At 46.5% G+C, this 22,895-nt stretch overlaps 7 protein-coding genes across 7 annotated transcripts; 6 read left to right on the forward strand and 1 right to left on the reverse strand.

Moving 5' to 3' along the window:
* Nucleotides 1-5,193: 5,193 nt before the first annotated feature.
* B0H65DRAFT_461643 (uncharacterized protein) lies at nt 5,194-7,132 on the forward strand. The gene is made up of 5 exons (XM_062826607.1): nt 5,194-5,965; nt 6,044-6,245; nt 6,303-6,461; nt 6,523-6,588; nt 6,645-7,132. The coding sequence occupies exons 1-5, from the start codon at nt 5,423-5,425 to the stop codon at nt 6,938-6,940; spliced, it is 1,266 nt and encodes a 421-aa protein (XP_062682972.1). The 5' UTR covers nt 5,194-5,422; the 3' UTR covers nt 6,941-7,132.
* An 88-nt stretch (nt 7,133-7,220) lies between these two features.
* B0H65DRAFT_571260 (uncharacterized protein) lies at nt 7,221-7,795 on the reverse strand (the record flags this gene model as incomplete). Its single annotated transcript, XM_062830476.1, has 2 exons — nt 7,221-7,651; nt 7,711-7,795. Coding segments are annotated over 2 exons (516 nt in total), but the record flags the coding sequence as incomplete, so codon positions are not given.
* A 1,813-nt stretch (nt 7,796-9,608) lies between these two features.
* On the forward strand, nt 9,609-10,710 carry B0H65DRAFT_423405 (uncharacterized protein; the record flags this gene model as incomplete). Its single annotated transcript, XM_062824454.1, has 2 exons — nt 9,609-10,114; nt 10,206-10,710. 2 exons carry the CDS (start codon nt 9,609-9,611, stop codon nt 10,708-10,710), a joined length of 1,011 nt encoding a protein of 336 aa, XP_062682974.1.
* Nucleotides 10,711-11,754: 1,044 nt separating this feature from the next.
* On the forward strand, nt 11,755-12,722 carry B0H65DRAFT_441476 (uncharacterized protein; the record flags this gene model as incomplete). Its single annotated transcript, XM_062825527.1, has 3 exons — nt 11,755-12,051; nt 12,083-12,272; nt 12,361-12,722. The coding sequence occupies 3 exons, from the start codon at nt 11,755-11,757 to the stop codon at nt 12,720-12,722; spliced, it is 849 nt and encodes a 282-aa protein (XP_062682975.1).
* Nucleotides 12,723-15,911: 3,189 nt separating this feature from the next.
* Nucleotides 15,912-16,217, forward strand: B0H65DRAFT_423694 (uncharacterized protein; the record flags this gene model as incomplete). The annotated part of the gene is made up of 1 exon (XM_062824474.1): nt 15,912-16,217. The coding sequence occupies one exon, from the start codon at nt 15,912-15,914 to the stop codon at nt 16,215-16,217; it is 306 nt and encodes a 101-aa protein (XP_062682976.1).
* Nucleotides 16,218-18,676: 2,459 nt separating this feature from the next.
* B0H65DRAFT_522258 (uncharacterized protein) lies at nt 18,677-19,757 on the forward strand (the record flags this gene model as incomplete). Its single annotated transcript, XM_062828773.1, has 3 exons — nt 18,677-19,031; nt 19,068-19,163; nt 19,216-19,757. 3 exons carry the CDS (start codon nt 18,677-18,679, stop codon nt 19,632-19,634), a joined length of 870 nt encoding a protein of 289 aa, XP_062682977.1. The 3' UTR covers nt 19,635-19,757.
* A 1,445-nt stretch (nt 19,758-21,202) lies between these two features.
* B0H65DRAFT_571270 (uncharacterized protein) lies at nt 21,203-22,644 on the forward strand (the record flags this gene model as incomplete). The annotated part of the gene is made up of 1 exon (XM_062830477.1): nt 21,203-22,644. Exon 1 carries the CDS (start codon nt 21,391-21,393, stop codon nt 22,642-22,644), a length of 1,254 nt encoding a protein of 417 aa, XP_062682978.1. The 5' UTR covers nt 21,203-21,390.
* Nucleotides 22,645-22,895: the final 251 nt, after the last annotated feature.

A 22,895-nucleotide genomic window follows, 5' to 3' on the forward strand; every position in this document is an offset into this window, starting at 1 on the left:
ATCCATAAACGAACAATAGCAAAATAGTACGCCTAACCCCTCCCCGGACTCGATAATAAAAATAACTAACTCTCCAGCAAAAATAATATTTATAAAATAGCGTTCAATATTAACGAAACTACTCTCTATATTAAAAAAAGGCTCAAATATCTATCCTCTTAAAAATAATACAATCTTCAACTCTAAGAACTCTCTCCACATATTTAACGAAATCTCTCACTTTCTTAATTTTCATTATACTCTATATAATAATAAGCTCTAAACTAGGGATTCTCATATTCTTATTAAAGGATATAGAAATATAGATATTATTATAAAAAGAATAAAAGGACCCAAAAAGTTTCAATTAAACAATATAATTTTTTACCCAAACTTTATAACCAACTTCGTATTTCTTTACCTCTTATATAAAAAAAGTCTCTATTAAGACTAAAAACTCCTAAATAACTATTTATACGCTCTAAATAATTCCCTTTTCTATAGCCTCTCTATACGTTACTACCAAACAATCCTTAAAAATCTCTCCCTAAACTTCTCGAAAACCGCCTTCTTTACGCAATAAACCCGATTTAATTTGCTAACTAGCCGAAAATACTATAAAACAGAAACTATTATTTAATATTATCAATTCGGTTACTACAGTCCTTAAATATTAAATTATTTTAGTAACGTCGTAAAAGCCCGCCTTAAAAGACTTATAACCGTAAATTATAACGCCTACGCAATATTGAAAATAAAGTAATAAATTAAACGAAAATTTCGAAAATATAATTATAAATAAAAAAAAGAATTCGCCGTCAATTTCCTAAATTATAATAAAAGTCGTCAAAAATACTCTAACGTTATATTTATTACCTACCAGTATGCTGGATATATTTAAAACTATTATATAATAAAGCGAAAAATTATAATTATTACCTCCTTTTTAAATAACCTTTTTACTATATTCGTTAACTAATATAATATCTAATTTAAAATTATCGAATATAATAATTATCACGACGAACAGCGGGAAAGGAATGCGACAAAGCGACAATGACCCTACTATTGTATGAAGCTTGAAAGATGAGGAAAAAGAAGAACTAGAATACAAAGAATGGCTGCGGCGCAAAGAATATAATCCTGTACACTGCCAAGAACCCTACAGTGGATCCGGTGGAGCCTCTGCGCTAAATGCAGCCATGGGAGCAATGCTGACCAGCGGTTGAGCCGCGCCGTCACAATAATAAAATTACCGGCTCTAAAATAATAAAAAACTTCCATACTTTTAAAAATATAGTTATAAAACCCTCTACCCTAAATACCTAAATATAGAATAATAGTACAAAACGTTCAGGAAATATAATTAAAAAGAAATTTCGAATATTAAATCTAAATATATATTTCGCGAAAGATCTATAATTAAATATTCTCTCTATAGTAATTTACTTTAATAACTAATCGCTCAAATAATTCTATGATTAAAAATCCTCTTATAAATAATTTTATACATTTATCGCCTACTAAAATAACTTTTATATATCGTCCCTACGCAAACCAAATATAATATACTTACGCGTTTATAATCACAACATATATACAATAACTACTACCGCCCAAAAGAAAGAACAAAAATACTAAAAAATAAATCCTAAGGCATAAATAGGATACTTTATCAATGATATAACCTCCTCAATTTACTAAATCTAAAACCTAATTATAAATATAATTATTAATACTTATAATATATTATTTAATAAAAATAGTCTTTTTTCTAAAAGAATTATTAAAGGAAATATAATCTTTATAAATTACCTCTAATGAATTTATAATACTACTCAACCAATATAACTAATCCTAACTAACGCTAAAAATACCAAATTCCGTAAATAACCGAATTAATTTCGAAAATGCCTAAATATACAATCTCCCAAATTTACTATTAGAATTTAACTAAACCCCTCAAAAAAGAGAAACCGACTACAATTCTCTAAAACCCTAACTAAAAAATTCGAATTCCCCCACTAATAAAATATCCTTCGATTTCGTCCTTAATAAAAATTACCCCACTCTTCCTAATATACTACCGCCCGTATCCTTTCTTATAAACTTTTACTTCAATAAACGTACCGAAGACGAAATTTACTACAATTTCGAACTATAAAAGGCCGTATTTAATATAAAAAGATTTTACTAACCTACGGCTAAATACTACGGTAAAATAATTATAAAAGTAGAATTAAAACGCCTCTCCCAAAAGAATAAAATTATTACCCAAAAGAAATTCGATTCCTTCGTCTCTATAAATAAACTCCAAACTATCTACCGCTAAAAACTATTACCGCCGCTAAAGAATTACAAATTTCTTAACTACTACCTTCTTAGAAACTTCTTTAAAGAAATAAAGTAAATCTATTTTAATAACTATAAAGAAATAGAAATTTAAATAAAAATCGATAAGGACGAATTAAGGTTTAAGGGGAAGTAATTACTCGATTACATATAAATATATATATATAAATTCTTTAAAAATAATAAATTCACTAAAATTAAAGTACGTCTCGTCATACGAGAAAATTAATAAAAGAAAGAAATAGGGTAAAAAATATATATTTTTATATTCGCCGGCCGATTTTTCCGTACCCTTATTATTATAATTATACGCTTTAATTTCGAATTGATTTAATATAACGCCGTTAATACTTTTATTAATGCTTATATAAATAAAGAAATATATATATATATACTCTTAAAATACTAGGGATTAAGTAAAGTACTAAAAGTTATAAAGGCGCTATACGGACTACGGCGTTCCCCGCTTCTCTAGTAACGTAAATTTACTAATGCGTTCACTGCCTTAAATTTCAAAACAATCCTAAAGGAACTCTATATTTTCGTCAATAACGGCGTATTTGTCTTCTATTATATTAATAATATTATTTTTACCTTCTACTATAATAAAAGCGAAGAAGCCTATAAGTATATAAATGGCTTTAAAAAGTAATACTATTTTATTAAAGGTAAAGAACTACAATACTTTCTAAGTATTAAAATTATACGAGACTATAAAGTACGAAAAATTTAATTATTTCAATAATTATACTTATAAAAAATATATCGCTTTATAAATGATAAAAAAATAATATAATTACCTATAACTAATATCGAATTCGTACCCTTTAAAAATTAAGTATTTAATAAGTCAATATATTAATACTAAGTTAAAATCGGCTCTATTCTCTACGTAATAATTATAATGCAATTGGATATTACTTTCGTTATAAGCCGCTTCGCCAAATACAATCACAACCCTAGTCTAAATTATTATAAAACTATAAATAAAATATTATACTACTTATACGCTATTGTAAATATAACGCTATACTATAAAAGCGAGGACATCCTATAAATTACATTAAATATATCCTTTATAAATAATTCTATAAATCGAAAGAATTTATACAGTTTTATAATTAAATTCTTTAATAATTTAATATACTAGGGAACAACTAAATAAACAACAGTAACTATATTAATAATTAAAGTAGAGTTTATTACCCTTTTAAACGTAGTAAAGGAAATTATCTTTATAATACGTCTAATATAAAGTTTAATTATAAAATTCGTAAATCCTATCCTTACTATCGACTATAATAATAAACAAACGATTAGGGTAATAATAATCGAAGCCTCTAAGTTAGTAACTAAATTAAAATATATAAATATTTATAAGCACTAATTTAAATAAGAAGTTACAATTAGAACTATTAAAATTAAGTATTTAGAGATAGTAAAGATACTTATAGACGGTTTAACGAAGGTACTGTCTGTGTAAAAGTATATAGAATTTAGGGGATTATTAGGAATAACTTTAATTAAGAAGAAGAAAGAAAAAAAGGGACATGTAATAGATTATATTAAATTAGAAGACGTAGAGGAAATAATTAAAAATGGGAAGGCGATATATAAATAGCTTCAACTTCATCCTTAAACGGGATTTTAATTAGGGAGGTATATTAATTTAGTAGGCTATATCTAGCCAATAAGACGAAGGTTCTATAAGAAGACTAGCCTCCTAACTACCCTAATAACGTTGTAGACCTTCCTAATACTCGGGGATCCCCCAACCTGTATGTGCAATCTTTCTACTCCACACACTCGATCAATACAGCGATTAACCCATATTTTCTCTACATTCACATAACCGTGCAATCTGACAAAACTTCCAGGGTTCAACTGCAGTAGGATCGCCAGACACCTGCATCTCCCAACAAGCAGGTCATCGAATCAGTGTTTGATGCTGAATGGGAAAGGTCAAGGGCCTCAATTGGACTGGACCACCAAAAGGGTATAGAGTTCGCTCCACAGAGACCGGCCAACGGTTGATCGGCTCCTAGGAATATCCTGTGTTGACCAAGTCCTTTTCCAGGAAAAAGATTCGCCAGTTAGCCAAAACAATCGACGGTCCCTTACGCAGGGGGTTTTGGATGAAACGTGGAGATGGATGTTTCGAGCTGAAAGAAGCCTTTTTCGGCACTCCGACGTTTCTTGGCACTCTGTCCCATCGGTGGGATGGCAAGGAGGGGGGCAGCTGATCCGCTTGCGTTGGTCGGCGTTGAAGCCTAACGGCTAGAGGATCTACCGACAATCTTTCCGTGGAAGCCTCACAGAAACAAGCAACAAGGCTGTGATCCTTGCAGCCCAACTCAATTTTGACTCTGGGAGACCAGCTACCCGGAATGTCGGATATACCCCAGAGGGTTCAGAGTGCTGGCCACGGGGTCAAGGAGCATTTCGAACCCCCATTCCAAGTCGAAGAATCTTTCGATCACCGGCTTGGCGAAGCAGTTCTTCAGTTTGGACGAGTGACGTGGCTTTGGAGCCGGCACACGCAGAGCGTCATATCAGACAAAACAAAACGTTCCTGGGCTCCTGTGTTACCCCATTTTTACCCATGCTAAACCATGCATAGCATGCTGCCTGCACGCCGCGTTTCTCAAAGGGTCCTTAGTGGCTCCAGTCTTTTTTTTCTTCAGCCGCTGCAGACAATTCCTGCTTTCTGCTATGGTCGTACAAAAAGCTGCAAGATAAGGGCAGCGGATGGACGAAATGGGAATGCCTTCACGCGTTTGATCGGCTCGATGCTCGACCGGCGACAGTGGAGAGGGCAGAGCAAGTTGAGGCTCCGCGTGGACTGAAAGTGTCCACCCAGGTTTTTTTTTTTCAATTTTTTTCAATTTTTTTTTCATATTTTGTTTTTTTCATTTTCTTTTTTTTTGTCTTAGATGTTAAGGCACCTAGCCCCGGGTCCTCTCCCACTACCTACGCAAAGGGGAAGAAAGGCAAAACCTCACTTCCGAAGTCCTTGAACTCACTTCACGCTCCTCATTGACCAGTTTCAACACTGTAGCATCTCATATATCACATCTCGTATCTGTCCAACATGCTCGTGGACATGGGTCACCTTCACGTTCACATCCACAAAATCAGCCGGTCACGCTCATGCCAAAAACTCAAAGAAGAAGACAACAGGAGATTCAGCATAGCTTCCGCTCTCCATCAACACATCAAAGACCTCCCCGCGCCAGCGCACGAGTTCGATCCTTCGTCGCCCGCCAAATCCAACTTCACCAGGAGCAGCAGCAACAAGATCCCAGTAAGGCCTGCCCTGCCAGCCATCTCCACCATGAAGTTCTGGGACAAGATCTTCCGTCCAGCAATGCGTGAGCTGCAGAAGCGGGAGGGCCCGTGCTGTCCGTTGCCCGAGTACAACATCCGACACAGATCCAGCTGGGAAGAAGTGGAGGACTGTCTCGTACAGGCGAGGGAGCGTTACGACGGGGATCTTGGCCGACGCCGAGGAAGGTTTAAAGATCGGTGTCGCCAGGTGGCCGATTACGGCCATGTAGGAGTTCAGGCCATCGAGTTTGCCAAGGACCTGGAATATATGTCGGTGGTTATGGGGATTGTTAAGCTGCTTGTTGATGTAAGTATGGAAGGCGGGAAGCGATCAAGAATCCATGTCCACAAAAGAGATGATGCTAAATGGGCTCTCATCTTACAGGCAGCAATCGTAGCATCAAGAGTACGCGAACATGCTAGGGCATCTCTCGACCTCAGAGCCCTCAAGCGGCAATTCGCCCAAATTGAGGTCCTCCTGATGCTCCATCCAAAGGACAAGAACATCCAGGAAGCGGCAACCGCTCTTGTGGTTGACATCCTCGAAGCTATCGAAGAAGGAATCGCCTTCTTCGTCAAGCCGAAACGTGAGTTGCCACCGCCGGTTTCCCTGGAAAAGTCATCCAATTGACCCTGCTCTGCAGACCGACGTGCCATGGCAGCCATAGCCCACGGTGACCAATATCAGCAAAGATTTCTCAACAAGCTGGAAAGCGTCAGAGTGAGCTGCGAGTGGCTCAAAGAGAACGGGCATTTTTCCAGCACGTACTTGATGATTCATGCTTTCAAGAAGCTTCTCGAAGGTGAGCAGTGATATCTCAGTTTCCGCACAATGAACGCACAAATTTACTCGACGTGGGACAGATCAAGAAGCAAACAGAGGCACAAAACTTGCACTGGGACAGGCACAACGGATGGGGGAATTTGGAAGTACGTAATTGGTATTGCATAGCTTGACCAAGGTCCTGACATTAACGTTGCTCTAGTTGCCTGTCCCCGAACCAGTCACTTGGAACTACTCGCCTCAAGGTTGGAAGGCGGCCTTGACCGTCTTGAGGCCTTCGGCCATAAGCTCGAGTCTGGAGTGTTGCGAGCCCTATGCAGCATCTCGTCGAGTGTCTCTCATATGCATGGCGTAGAGGGACAACATCAACTCAGCTTGGAGCAAGAGGTGAAAGGACAGAATCACCTCTTCCGAGTCATTTCGGAAGGAGTCCTTTCGGAAGTGAAAATGTTGGAGGATGAATCTGATGACGAGAGTGAGGAGGTGTTCTCGGACTGAACGGGGCATGATCGTGAGTTGAAACTTTAGAAACCGGCATTGGCGTTTTGGTGTTTTGCTTCGGGGCTTGGGGCTTGGAAAGAAAAATGGTTGGGTAACATGGCGAGGGCTGGTCCCCGACACCAAGTTATGAGGTTGCTATGTGATATCTCCAGTGTTATGGGTCTTGGACGGAGTTGGAAAATATACCCGGTGCTTGGACGAGCCTAAACGCTCTCAAACTCTATTAGGCCGAAATCTCGTATTTGAGAAGTGATCAGTGTAAGTTAAATGTCTCAATGGTAGGCCACAGTGACGACTTGTGGACTATCTTGATCCTGAGTGTTGCATGACCGAGCTTCTTGCATCTCAAAAATATGCCATAATCTGGGAAGCTGCATTCCCCGCCATAGGGCTTCCAGATCAAATGCTCCCTGCTACGGGGGGCGGTTCGAGAGTAAATGGGATCGCAGCCGATCTCAAACTTAGCACCGCTGGAATGTGCCTCTTCGACATGGAATGGTTTCCTCGGGTGGGTTTCAGGTTGGAACGTCATCTGGATGTGCTCAATTTGACCTTCCTCCCTGAACAGTGGGATTTCCGATTGCTCCAAGCCGACAGTGACCTTCGGAACTTGAGAGATGGTGCCCTTGTGTTCTTTCATAGCTGTGTCGAGAGCTGAAGCGAGCCGCTTGATATCAACGAGCGGGTTTTCCGGGTCTTCTTCTCGCTCTAAACCGAGGACGTTAGCTGATGATGCTTATATCACCTTGAGTGGACGTCTTACTTACTGCCGCTTGACCGGATCTCAATCGCAGTCGTCCATCTTACCCAGATTGCTACGGTGCAGCGTTCATAGACGGAGGAGTCGGTACACTCAATCTCGACTGCATGGTTTCCCAGTCCCTCGCATTTCAGCGCATACACCGAATCGCTCCCACGATCGTCGATGAACTCATCCATAGCCCTGAGGGCATTATAATGGCTGCAACACTGAGTAATATTCACCTCCAATGAATTCAAGTCGGCTCCGGTGTGGAGGGAGAGGCATTGATTAAAGCCATGCCTGGAGTAGCCAGGGTCAACCCCATATTTCGTGAGCGGGACTCCTGGAATATTCACGCGGCAGATGTTATCCAGTGTGTCAGGATCCAAAGGAAAAAGGGTGGTAGTGTCCGGCTCTCCGAAATCCTCATTTTTGCATTCGGCAATGAGTGATTGAGTGTAAAATAACGAGACGTCGTCATCAGATTCCATGGCCTGCAACGAAGTGGTGGACCGTGTTGGCCACTCGAGAAGAGGTAAGGTGCTGAGTGTCCTTGAAGTTCCAGGAGCTTGGCGAAGTAGTTGTGAAGCCGAGTTGTTGGACGTCAAGGAGAAAAGTAAGAGTACATAACGGTGGAGGGGAAGAAAAGAAGGTTATATATACCCGTAATGGGTGAGTAGAGGTCCAGCCAGCGGTTGCCTAATCCTTGACTTTCTAAGCCGTTCGAACCTACCTGTTCAAACGGTTATTCAATAGTAAAAGAACCACTCAAACTCTTCCAACATTTGATTTCCCAAACGCTTGATCTTTGGGAATGGTCAAGGAATGGTTGAATGACAGGATTTACACAATTTCAAATTGCCAAACGCCTGGAAAATCAAACTTTGTGGTCCGCTGACCGTGTGTACAAATTCAAGTATTGGGCAAGCGTTGGAATTTTTAGCAACGGCCAGATTGCTGTTGCCGCCCCGTTGGCCAGACCTTCCTGCTTTGGTACGGACCTCGCCTGACGAGGTCACACCCCAAATTTGGTAGTTGAGGCTTGATGAAGGATGATGAGTAACCGGTTTACTATTGAGACGAAAGCAGAAACGGCGGTCAGCTATCTAGTTCGAAGGTATTCGATTCCCGAGAGCACACTACTCTCGAGCTTCCCTGGGCATCGTGGTCATCCAATGAACAGTGACACTGTGGCAGGAGATTCGTGAGACAACAAAACGATTGCGGAAGAGTAAAAAAGCTGGAGTCTCCAGCACAAAGAATTTTGTATCGCATAAGAAGGAGGGAGACAGGAACTCCGGGGTCGTGTACCACAGGTCGTCCCCAACTGCTACCTCTACCTATCATCTGGTAAAAAAATTAGAGAGTAACGTCCGCCGGGCCGAGTTGGAGCCCTCTTGCTCTTTCCTCTGAGTCGTCTCACTATCGGATAAGTGAAAGAACCACCCACGATGCTTCAATGACGTCAGGTACATCTGGCCTGCCACGAAGTGCTGGGCAGCAGAATTTGACGCAGTCGCTCTGTTCATCATCGGCAAGAGCAGGAGCAGATCGCAAGTCGGTGCTTAGCTACCGTCCACAAGCGGAAGGGGCGTTCAGCTTGCCCCCTCCTGTGGGCAACTCTGACAAGAAATATGAGGAAGGTACGATGAGAATCTGAAATGAGAAAGAGCATCCGGTGAGGGTTATGAGGTGCACCCTCGCACTTTCCCGGGCTCGCGGACCGTGGATACAGCTTTCACTTCCCACTCACGATCCCACTCACAATTTCTTCCCAAGCATGGCCGAATCCTCCCTCCTCTTTTTCCATCCGTCTCACATTCACGACCACCTGTCCTGCCTAGTCGAGCAGGATCAACGCTTTCCAACTGCTCACTCGATCACCCTCTACGAACACGACCTTTCCCAATTTCACTAGCAGCGATGTCGATACCACCTGACAAAGCTGAGCTTGCCGAGCTGCTTGCTCCATCCGTCGAGTCCATCATTGCCAAGGCTCGGCACGAGGACTTTCCATGGAGTCGCGGTATGCTCACCACCCACCTCTCCTTGGATCCTACCACTCTGGGAGTTCTCTGTCGAGTCAACCTCCCGAAAATCCTTGTTCGGAGAGATTACTACTGTGATGTTTTCGAGGACTACGGTCTTGAACGCACAATCGAGTTCACCTGTCGACCAAACAGCCCTACGAATCCCGACCAATCTCCAGGTAGACTATGTGTGACGATTAGGCAGTGCAACAGCTACTTGAATGCCGTTAAGTCAATGAGGGACGCTCTTTGGGCAAAGGGCCGCAAGGGTTGGACTGAATATGGGTCTGCGAGATATAGACTTGGGAATTACAGCCTGGAGAATCAAAAAGGAACGGGATTCATTTGGGTGCGGTTGACCACCGTAGTCGAGTTACTGTACACCAACCACACAGGCCAGTCTAGTGGTAAGTGATACTTGTTACACATCGTATCTTGAGGAAACAAAAACATCAGAAACTGACCATTGAGCAATCTCTCCAGGTTCGAGCACGGGTCTGGTCATAGACGTTAGACGGCTTGCGACGGCACTCGACCAAGCGATGAAAGACCACGAAGGGCCTATATCGACTGTTCCAAAGGGATATATTAGGAGTGCGACCATCCCGCCCGGCTTCACTCTCGACAAGCTGGAGCTACTGAGGTTTGAGTTTTGCCCAAGCACCGATTACCACAGGGAGTTCGTGTTGTACCAAGAAGAGAAGGCCTTCGAGGTGATTAAAGCAGCCAACTACGGTCCGGTTGAGGGTAGAACGGCTGAAGGTGTCGTTGAGAACGAGCTTGAGGTGGTCTGTCGGAAGGTGAAAGCGAAAGCGCAGCTGGTCATTCGAATTGCTCATAAGACTTCGATGTGGCCTGCGGAGAAGGTGTTTGATCTGCAATGTTACAGTCGCTTTGATAGATCCGACACCGACGAAGGCTCGGATTGCCTTACGAGCTTAGAAAGCTTGGAGAGGTTAGAAAGCATTCTGAAAGATGAGCCAGCTAGTTCATGAGGGCTGTCAGCTTAGATCTACAGGGTTATGAAAGATGGCGGAAGAAGAGTAGATTGCCATTAGTGATGATGGGAATCGAGCGTGCTACAGTCCCTTGGGCTGAGTCATTTCACAGGAAATGACCTTCCGCTGTATGAAGTTAGCCATGTATTGCTCCGCGAAGGTGTCGTGTGTTGCTGCGATGGAAAAGCTGATATGGGAGACTAAAGTGGGTGAACAAACAAACTGAGACGGGCCTACCTCGATGAGACGGGGAGCAAGTCGCAGACCCGCAGACGGCAAAGGGGAAAGGGACTAACAGGGAGCGGTTATGAATAAGATGATGTTGAGATGGAAAGAGCAAGATACGGTGTAAATTTGGCGCAGATACTTCAAGCTCGTGTGGTCAACTCGTCTTCTGGTAAATATAAAACTGCAATTGCTAGAGATTTCCTCGCCTGGCAAGAGGCAGGACAACAAATCCGTTTCCGTTTGTTGGGGGTTCTATCGAATAAGGAAAACTCTATCTTGAGGCGAAGAATGAAATGAACTCCCGACCGAAGTTCAGCATCATCAAGGTGTTTGGCTTGTGGCGGGTTATTAGGCAGCAGAGCCTCGCACAGAGTTCATAGCTCGTCCGATTTGATCAGTAGTTGAGATAAAAGAGAGAGTTTTTTTCCTGCTCACCGTCGGTAAGCAGGCAACGTAAATGGATGAATAGTCATGACAACAAACGAAACAAGTTTTACCGTAGATCCTTCATCCCTTTCCCCGTAGGTGTTCGAGATGATTGCGAGAACTGCGCACCTCTCTGCCTCCAGTTGATCAGATTGGATGGAGTAGATGTGGGTTCAAGGAGAGGTCGACCTCTCACTCATCAAGTATAAATATCTCCCTCACCCCCGCGAGAATATCCTGTTTCTTCTCCTTCTATACCTCGACTCCTATCTCCTCACTTGTCTTTCAGTACAACAACATCGACGGACAACATCACCCCAGCCTCACTTAGTGACCAGTCCTTGCCGCAACGCACCGCCCCCCCCCCTCCACCGTCATTTGCCAACGATGTCAGGACCAGACCCCAAAGCTCAAGTCGCTCAGCTACTTGCCCCTTCAATTGAATCCATCATCGCAAAGGGCCTGAACGAAGATTTTCCCGATGGTCACGAATGCCGCGTCACTCATCTTCCCTTGGATATCAGCACTCTCCAGGCCATTTGCTGCATGAACCTTCCCAAGGCTCTTGTTGAACGCTACAGTGACCGCGCAGAATTCACTAACCATGGATTTCGGCAAATGCTCTACTTGAATTGCGAACGAAAGGATTCATCCGGGCCTGGCGACTCTGTCTATGACCTGAATGTGACAGTCACCCAGTGTAACAGTCACCCAGTGTAACAGCTACGTCAAGGCCATCAAGGCAATGAAGGATGAGCCCCTGGAATTTCACGATTGGCGAACTTACGGACCTACGAAAAACAACAAGCTTGGAAACTATGCCCTCGAGTCAGCTGATGGATCGCGCCTTATCTGGGTCCGGTATACTACAGTTGTTGAGTTGTGGGTTGAGGATGAAGACTGCAGTAAGTGATTTCCGGAACCTCCATTGAACCAAGAGAATGTTTCTGATTGTTTTATTATAACCAGACAACTGCACGTGTCCTTGGATAGATATAGGACGTATTGCTGCAGCGCTTGACAAAGCCATGACGGAACACGAAGGATCTGTATCTGCGGTGCCGAAGTCGAGCATTTACCGGGCCAGTCTACCAGAACGCTTCACTGTCGGCGAATCCCAGCTGATAGAGTTCCGCCTTTCAGGGGATATGCATTCCCATAGGGAGTTCAAGCTGGAGTCTGACAAGGCCAATGCCTTTGTTGTGGTGGTGAACGGCCTTGAACGCACAGAAGGTTCTTTCGACACCGAGTTCAGCGTGATCTGCCGAAAGAAAGCGGAGACAAAGCTTGTTATTCGAACAGCCCACAAGTCTTCGCTTTGGCCCAGAAAGCACGTTTATGTGTTGAACTCTTGAGCGGTGGCCTGGATGAATAGGACAGAGGAGGAATGGTCAGATACACAGCAGCTCGTTTCTGAGTGTTGAAAAGCAAAGCGGGCGATGGACGGCCAACTTGTGCACGCACCAGTTGCGTCATGGGATGCGGAGGACGTTCGTTCTGAGTGAGCGCAGACATATCACGGCGTTCTGGTGAGGGGATCAAGTTGAGGTTGTTCGCCAGGAGCCTCTGGGCGCTACCCGTGGGCAGGATACCGTGGCAGGGTGTGATATCGAGATCGGCAGTGGTTGCGCTGGGAATTAGATGATGGCTGAAGTATTGGGCGTTACGAACCTCTACAGAGTTAGCAATCCAACATCTGCATACTTTGAGCTTTTCCCCAAAATCTGGAAAGAAATGAAAGCGGTCTATCCCGCTCCTTGATGGCCTCAACGAGGAGGCTCCTTGTTCCGGTCTCCTTGAGGCTCTCTGCAGGTCTGACAGTCTAGACCGTGAACCTGGGAGCAAGTCGGCCGTGAACTCGGAACCTGTGTCTTGCAAAGACTTGGCGATGAGGAGGACTGGCATCTGGCATTCACTCATCTCCAAAATGCACTTTTATGAGCATGCCAACCATCGGTCCAGATCTTTCAGGTCTCTTTGAACTGTCGCGTGGTTTTGTTTCTCGCAAACAACAACCGGGAGGCTCGGTAGGTAGGTAGGCAAAGGGAAACAAGGTCTTTCGTATTTCGTCACCCCCTCCCGGCACTTGCCTATCAACAATGGACGGATGGGAAAGAGTCTGAGACATCCGTCGGACAATCTTCACGAATCTTGGGAATGCCAAGGGGTTCGGAGCAGTAGATGTAACGGCTTGGCGAATTGTCTGTATCGAGTTCGGGCTACATCGTGAGATGAGCTGACAGGGCGGTGGTGACGGCAGCCACATACATAGCGGACTGCTTGTGCTTGGCGTTCGGTGGCCGGTCTCAATATGAACTTGATGCTGCGGCTAAAGGTGAGGTAGTAGTAGTATTGTCAGTTGCGTGCCAACGTTGGAACGAGAAGAAGGGGGGATGAAGAAAAAGGGGCCCGGGACGGCGAGGGTTTGAGGGTTAGGGTTAGTAATGGTCATTCTGACCAGGTCAGCTTGGAAGTTCCAGCAGTCCACATTCAGCTCGTTGAACCTTCAGGAGCGCCGGCAGTCAGCGGTTTCCGTGATAGAGCCCGGGTTCCTTATGGAGACCTTGACGAGTAAGAGCGGAAGATGGCGGTCGTGATTGACGTCGTTATGGCTCGGATGTTGCGGGCTGTCTGTCAGATTTGCCATGCCGGCGTTTCGTCTCCCAATTCCGATCTTGCTCTAGGAACGGTGGTGCAACCATCTAGTCGAGGCATTCTCAATTCGTGGTAGCTAAGCAAGTTGTGTATTTCTTGGCTTGTCAGTTTGTCTCTCGACTACTGTATCGCATCGCTGGATCGCTGGATCGCTGGATCGCTGTGCTACTCCAAGTTTGCGTCAGTCAGGTTTTGTCCATATCGTTGTCGACGCGCACAGCGTCTCTTGGCAGGGAGGCATTGCGCGACTCAAGAGTAGTAGTGAAGAGTCGAGGGGGGAATGATGTGATATTACCTCCTGTCGATGACCTGGCATTGGGCGGCGAGATTGCAAACATCAAAGTCCCTACCCCTTTGAGCGATGTCAATATTAGTGCCGAGTCGTGCCAGGCAGACCGATAGTCTGTATTGCTCGTGTGCGTAATGGCCGCTAGATTCTTGGAAGCGCAGATCATCATGATAAGGTTGTCCGGAGTGGTCGGCGGGTTGAACTGCGCCCTGATGGAATTGTTATGTGGTGGCTGTTTGGGACCTGCAATGGCTTGGGACATTGCGTATTTCCAAGGCCTCGCAGGGCAGAGTTGTGGATGATGGAGCGATCTCGCGATGGGCAATCTGCCAAGGCAAGCCCCCGTCTTGGCGCTTCATCTGTGGTTTGGGACCAAGACTCTGGCGGTTGCCAGTGGTTTGAAGCTGTGTGAGGCTGTGAAACTGCGTGCGTACCTTATTAGATCAGGAAGACGGGACCTTGCAAGACGGAAGTGTCAAGGCTAGAGTTGCCCGTCTCACAGGTTGTTGAGGTGTTGATGATGAGCCGCTCGATTGCGCCTGCTGCCGAATCGGGCCGGCGGGTCACGATGCCAAGCCAAGGATCTGCAGCGAGGATTAGGTGTCGGCTTGGCGACCGCCCAGAGACCGCCAAGCGTGCAGTACTGTATTGTTGAGATTAGAGGTCGATTGGAAAGAGATGCCAATCTTGTGGGCGGAAAATACCGTTGCGTAGACAATTGCTGTTGCTATTGCCAAGAGACCAAGACCCAAGCGACATGGTGGCCCGTGTAGCGATGCTTGGCCCAACTTCCTCCTTACAACCCCGGATTTGCGACAGGCATGCCTCGTCAAGTTGGAAATGATGACACTATCAAAAATAGCTTCATGTGATATCTCCATCAATCGGGGTGTGTTGGCAGTGGATAGTGGTGAACTCGTGAGCAGTGCAAGAGTCGCACTCGGCAGCAACCCCGCAGCAGATATCCTGAGGTGCCGAGCTACAGGTGCCGAAGGGTGCAAGAGGAGTGGAACTCGAGCTTGCCCTGTTCGTCAAGGTGTACAACAACGCGCCCGTGACACCACACTACAAGTGGGCTGCAATGGCACTGAATGGGCATAGCGCCCACCATGTGCGCCATTTGGGGTCCAATCTGAGCCAATCTGATCGTGCCGGTCCATCATGTTGCCAAGAAATAAGCATCATGAACACTCCAAGACACCACCGTTCGCTGCATCGCCGACTCCATGCCCGTGGTTGTGCGCCGGGCATTGGTGATTCTGGTGGGGGTCCGCGTGTCTCCTCCATCTTCTTCGTCAGCCCGTATGCAGCCCGCTCTCTGTCTTGGCTTGGAGCTTGGCTTTTGTGATCTCCATGACCAGTGTCATATTCCTCCTCCATTACATTTAAAGGCCTCATTCCCAGGCCTCTCCTCCTCCTCTTCCACTTCGAATCCCATCTTACATCTCCAACAACAAAAACGTCTTCAGAGCTTCTTCTCTTTGGGTAAACCCCTCACAGTCAGATACATACACCAATCTATCTCTCTTAACATTCAAGTCAATTCTCTTACCACACCTACTTCACCACTCAGTCAACTCAAAACAAACAAACATCCAAAATGGGCTCCTCCATGTCTAGACACCAACACAAGCGCGGCGAGTTCCTCTTCAGCAGGCCCAAGTCGCCCCGCCACCGGTCGCCTACCCCCTACCCCCACGATAGACGCTCCCTCAACGACGACAATGATAGCATTCACATCCTATCAAAGGTGTCTTCGATTGCAAAGCCTACTCAGACACCCATCAAGGTCGTCGAAAGACCCCTGGCTCGTCAACACATCAGTTTCGAAGACAAACCCGCAGTCATCAGCTTCGAAGTTCACAACCCCCGAAGGTTGAACCGCTTCGAACGCCTCACCACTTGAGCAACACCCATCAGGAACGGACTAGCAAAACTGGGTTCCATTCAGCAGTTCGGCCACGCAACGCATCAGCCAAAACTCACTGAAGCGCCAAGACCGAGCTGCACTTGGTTTGATGATGAGCTCTCGGCACTGAAAACGCATGGAATCTGCTCGGTTTTTGGTCTGCATTAGGGCTTGGGAATGGTGTCAGAGTACCGTGCACCACGCGCACGACTATGGGTTAGGGTTTCGGCTTGCATTGCACTCATTGCGCTGGCGTTGCATCGTTTGCCTTTTATTCATTCAGTATATGGCGCCAAGTACTCAGCGTTCGGCAGTCAACAAGACCTCGGTCTTGTACCACCATCACTCACCACGATTCTGCTCGACAACACTCGGACTACCTAGAGTTCACCGACCGTAAAATGTCAGATCTCAGAGACACCACTGCATCTGATATTAGCCAGTCGGTTCATCAAGCCGCTTGTGATGCCCCTGTCCCCGTGTGGCAGTGGCGTTTGCGGTGATGGGCTTGGCACGGATACCCCGTCTCCTTGGCTGCATCGCATCAACGGCCAAGGAGAGCGGCATTCAGGGCACTGGACGATTACTTCTTCCAGAAAAGGCCAAGGCCAAGGGACATGAAGGGAGGTGTGAGGGAATAGCACAGCATAGAGGAGGAACACCCGCTGGTTTGCATCGGAAAAAAGGAGTTCTACCAGACAGAATATGCTTTGTGGCTTCTTTTGCTTTCCATCATGTTGGATTCCTTCATCGGCGTCATCGTGCTTTGGTGTCGTACCTCGTTTGCATTTCACAACAGGAGGTTGCCTTTTGTCGGGGATATTCTGCGACATTTTTGGCTTTCACAACATGATGGGATGTCAAATTGGCATGCAGTCGTGGCTGACCCAGCCCGTCAAGCCATGACCTAGGTAGAGAAAGGAAAGGAAGGAGAAGACCGAGGGACATGGCAGCCAGTCACACTGCTGTCGGAGGATGATGCATATATCGCTCACGGCACTTTTTCTTCCAGTTGTACAACAGGGAGGAATTTCTTCGGAATTATGTACATGTGGTGTACCCGGTACACAACAGGATGAGTCTGCAGAGAAGGATAGGAAGTGGGCAGCGTTGTATTACATTGAGTTTATCTATACCAAGGTCGGCAATTCAACCACGGCGTTAATCCGGAGGCCTGGGAGCTTGCAAAGGGTAGAATAGACTATAGACCCGCTCAAAAAAAATGTTCTGTCACCACGTTTCAAGCCACATGTGATTGGCTTTGCAATTTTTCCTCGTGACAATCTCGATCGCTATCGACGAGTCGACTAGACCGGCAACTCCGGTTTTCGAACAGAATCAACCTTCAGCAGTCCTGAGTCGGCAAAATCCAACGCAAGAAACAGACGCCCATCGAGCCAGGAGGGAATTGGGAGGATCTCTCTTGCCTCGTCATGGATCATACCTATCTAGGCATGTTCGATCTTCACATTGCTCTTTGCCATACACTTGATCGCTTGAGTCACAACGACTACCGTTTCATCTTTGATTACAAGCCTAGAAGAAGGTGGACTGCATACCAGGCCTTTAAAACTTCTTCACCATCAAGATGACACTTGCCCCAATAAGCATGGTCATGATTGACATACAGGTCGAGTTCACGGAGTTTTGTTGTCAAAGCACTCAAGTCTCACCTCTGGTCGTTGACTTTGAACTCACCTTTGGGTCACAACCTGCTTAGCTATTCGTCTACACGTAGATAGCCAGTGCACACCGGGTCGCTGATCGGCTCATCGTCAAATGCTGAAACGGGTTTGCCCCTGGAAGATAATGATCTTATTATCAGATGATTGCTTTCCATATCCATAATCGCTGCCTCAACTTCTTGGGAGGGGTTGGGTTATGATCCGATGACGCAAGCGATAGGATGAGCCTGGAGAGAAGGTTTTACCGCTTCTTCCCTCCTGTAAAGTCCGTGGTGGATGCCATAGGATCACTGTTGGTTGCGACTTCCGTTTCCAAAGTTCTTGGCTTTATTGGTCGCAGTGGCCAGTGGTGATAGGTAGATTTCGGAGTGAACGCTACATGGAAGGAGTGATGCTCTCACTGTATGGTACTTTCCTCGCTCGGTTTTCTATTTGAATAGAAACCTACTTTCATCCGAATTTCTCTCGAGACAAAGACAACACACATCTCGCCAGTCAAAAAGTGAGGCTACCGATAGTTCATCTTAACTGGAGACAAGATAACAGTTGAGTCAGAACTGCGAGTCTCTGACTCTCACCGTCTCGCTTTGTAACCCCTCTTTCCAGATACTTAAAAAACTATCACTCTTCCTTTGTTTTGCGAGAAAATCTCCCTTCTACTCTCAACTCAAGAACTCATCAGCCAGAGCTACGTTCGTCGAGTGGTATCGAGCAATCAAAACCCCCATACCGAGATCACAACCATAATACATCACCTCGATAGCAAGGAAAATGCCATCCACCAAGTCCGAGATTGCGAAGCTGCTTGAGGCTCCTCCGCCCTCGCCTCCGGTCGAGTCACTCATTGCCGAGGGTTTCAACGAAGAGTTGGGGAACGCTGACAACACCACTCTTCTTCCTCTGGACGCGGGAACGCTGGAGGTTATATGCCGGCTGAATCTTCCCGGTGTTTCGCTTGAGCGGCTTTCCATCGGCGAAGAGTTTATCGATGAACCCCTTGGCTTTGAACAAGTCGTTCACTTCTCCTGCGGTGCCAGCTTCCGTCCGTTTCGGCTCAAGGTAACCCAGTGCATCAGTCATGACGGCGCAATCAGGGCGATGAAGCGAGCCCTGTGCCTCCTGACCTGTTCCTACCCGAGTCTCAAGTTCCAGTCAATAGCAGCACCTCACAAGCTGGGAAACTATGCAGCCGAGTCCGAGGGTGGAACAATCAAGATTTGGACTCGTTGGACGACGGTCGTTCAAGTGAGTTCCGCTTGTAAGCAACCTCCATACTCTTCTTTTGAGTTTTGACCATCTTCTAAACATAGCTGTAGTTCTTAAGGACTTTGAAAAGCCATGTGTGGACATCCAAGCCCTGGCTGCCGTACTTGACAATGCCATGAAAGTCCACAAGGGAACCATTGCCAAAGTTCCGAAAGCCGGCCTGCACAATGACTTCACACTGGCCAACTACTACGAAACCGACATCATCAAAGTTATTTTCGGCGATGGAATTCATCGTCACAGAGAGTACAGAGTGATTCAGCATGAGAAGACATGCGTGGTGGAGGACGATGTTGCCGGGGAGTACGGTAATGGCGATATTGCCGGAGGTCGCTTCAACTCTCACCTTACGGTTTACCCCGACAAAGAACATAAAGAAGTTTCGGCAAAGATTGCTGTTTTGATGGCGCACAAAACTTCTTTGTGGCCAGTCAGGGAGAAACTCGATCTGGAAGACGATTAAGTAGGTCGCCTTTGGGTTGGATCGTACTTGCAATGCATGGTGGAGGGAGCAGGAAACTGGGCTAGTACCTAGTCACGGTTCGGTCACGATGTTCACCGCTCAGTTGGAAGCGGCTCATGAGGCCCCCAAGTCATCAACCGCGGTGATTTGAATTTGCAAACTATTGCTTATCAGCACAGGCGGATCAAAAGTGGCACTGGAGGGCGAGTTGGCTACGGTCGAGGACTAGGTCTAGGTTCTCCGCAAGGATGGAAAAGGGATCGTTTGGCATTTTGCTCACCTATCGACTCCATTAAGCGAGTCTTTCAACCTCACAGCTCACATTCAGTCGGCACATTGTGATGGAGGAGACATCGGGGTGGAAAACAACTTCGTCAAGTAGCTACGCTTGCGGAAGTATAAAGTTGATAGAAACAATTCCAAGTTGAAGTTCGCTAGTAACAGTCCTCTCTCTAGCTCAAATGGTACTCTCAACATTCTTCCTTCGTCTTCAATTATTATTGTACATGTCCACTCCCTTTTGGAAGTTCTCCCGGGGCGTCAACACACCAACGGACAAAGGGTCGCGGGAGCAAAGCAAACGCCGTTCATTGTTCGGAAACGCATCCTATCATCCCCGAGAGCCTCCCAAAACCTCCTTCTCAATGTAGGGGAAAGTTAACTTGCATCCGCGCTCCGGTAATGCAGGCTTTGAGTTTATTGTCCGGAATTCGAATGTCTTCGCCCGCCTATGTTGTGAATTTGATCGAACGCCATCCTTCCAACGATAGAATAGCTACATGAAAAGATGCCTCACTCGGAAGCAAAACAGTATTCCATGGCTCAAGATTGAAGTTTTTGAGAGGCAGGTACCCCTGATTCAGGTTCTGGTTTTCTTCATCGCTCGTCTTTGATAGCTATCTCTTTCATGCTTCCCGATGTGATTGCAGACGCATATTCGCATCGCGATGTCTCCAACTTCAACAACCTCATCAAAAGGAACCAGCGAGAAGCTTTAGTCACATGAGCAAAGGCTTCCAGGTCTCGGTTTCGTAATGGTACTCATTGCTTACCGGCCATCGGCTAGGGCCGGAAGAAGAGGTTAAGCTGCCCAAGCGAGGTCCCTCCAAGTGACTTGCTGAGTGGGTTCCATCTTGACTCTCAGTAGCCATGACGAGTACCTCCTTCCTTCCGTCTTTTACTTACAAAGCAAACACTGGCGCACAATTTGGCTTGGACAAAAGAATCCAAAGCATCAAACGAAATACAAGCACTCCCCATCTCAGGCAGAAAGACCAGTCACACGGAGTTTGGGAACAATATCAGGACTGTATACACTCACTTCGTATTCAGCAAGAATTCAAGAATACCAACACCTCATTCACGGGTGTTTTCTCGTCTATGTATCCCCTCCTTCCGCCCTCAGCTCCTTCTTATATGAAACCACAATCAACAGCACCCACTTCACATCAACTGCCCATTTTCGCCTCGTCACAACCAACCTCTTTTGCATGTCAAAAAGTAACCAAACAACAAGCACATCTCTGTCAAACGTCGGATTCCCTCAGATCAAAGGATCTCAGCCCTACCTCATCCATTCTCAGTCGCGCCTCACCTTCCAAGGCAGTGAAGGAAGGCACTCACCACGTCACCATCCACTCGCGCCTTCCCAACGGCTTCAACGCCGGCGGTAACCACTCACCGAACACACCACAACCCTTCAATACTGCCATCAAGAACGGGAAGAGCACAGTAACGAGCCTAAAACAAAGCCAAAATGGGTCGCTCAGGCTACGACACCACCAATTTCCGCGACTCCAGCTCCGATCCCAACGCGCCGCCGCCCCACAAAGCCGGTATGGGCTTGATCGTTCCTGCTTCCTCCTCATCGCAAGACCCAAAAGGAAAAGGGAAGGAGCGCGCTGATGCGCCTTCTGGTTCCGCCGGTGGGGCTCATCAAATTCCTTACGCGCACCTTCCTCCTGTCAGGCGGAGTGCTGATTTTCGAGAAGCTGTGGTTGAGCCTTTTCCAGTTCTGCCTCAGAGCCAGAAGCAATCTCGTGGCTTTGGGCTTCAAGTAGGACCTCGAGGTTATGGCGCAGGAGGTGGTAATCGCGCTCGTTCTGGAGCCTTGGGGGGTGGAATGGAGACTGGCAGCAGCAATAACCCCATAGATGTTGAAATGGGCGGCACTTCCGCTTCCTCCGGGCTCGCTGGCACTGGCGCGGGCACTATCACTGGCATCAGCGATGATGACCTGAATACCCCTCGCGCCTCGCAGTTCGCGCTGCCTGATAATTTTCCCAGGGCCGGTTCTCGATCTTCTCAACACTCTCAAGCCCAACAATCCTATCTGGCTCACAGCCAGGTGCACACCCAGTACGATGGTCTCCCTCCGCCTCCACCCCGTATCCTCCGTTCACAAGCATCTCAGTTTGGTTTCACAACCAACAAAAGCAGCATTGGCGGCAACGGCAACTTCCACACCCAGTCTCAGGGCTCACGCTCACAGCCTTTCAACTCCAACAACCCTCCATCATCCTCGTCTAGGCGCAATACGTTTACTTCGGATACTGCCGAGCCACCTCAGTTTTATGGTTCTCAGCGGGAAGCTCTATCTCGCCCCAATAGTGGTGCTGGCTCTGGTACTGGCGTCTACGACTTCGGCTCATCCTCCTCCTCGTACTTCGGAATGAGCGAGAGCGACGCAAGGGACTTCTACCTGCGTACGGTAACCCCACAACCAGGCCCAGCGCCGTTTGGTTTAAGTTTTTCTCCGGAAGAATGGGGTCGCCCCTCGGAGTCAATGACTGCCGCAAACACACCCAGGACCGCCGCCAGACCGCCGCCCGGATTCCCGCCCGGATTCAACACGGGCTCCGGACAGGGACAGGGACCCATACTCGAAGACCGCGGCTTCCCTTTCTTCCCGCAACCAGTAAACCAGGTCGAGAAAGACCGGCGTAGGAAGGCAGCGCTGGATGCTGGGTTTGAGGAGCTGTTGGCTAAGAGGCAGAAGCGGAACCACTAGAGGGAGCGGAAGTAGAAGTCGTGAGTCCCTTTTCTTCTCCTGATGTTGAAAGGTACGCAATACTAACTGGCTGGTTTTAGGGTGTTTTTTTTTCAATCCGGCAACCATAGTTGGTTGCAACATATTTCGTTCCACACCTTTGCTTTCAGCTATTAGATGTTCGATCTAATAGTCTTGCTCTTGGTCTTCTGTTATTTTCTCTCCTTTTTTCTTTCTTTCCATTCTTCTTTGTGTAACTACATATCAAATAT

The sequence above is a fragment of the Neurospora tetraspora genome (genome assembly GCF_033439725.1).
Source record: "Neurospora tetraspora strain CBS 560.94 chromosome Unknown B0H65scaffold_3, whole genome shotgun sequence".
NCBI lineage: Eukaryota > Fungi > Ascomycota > Sordariomycetes > Sordariales > Sordariaceae > Neurospora > Neurospora tetraspora.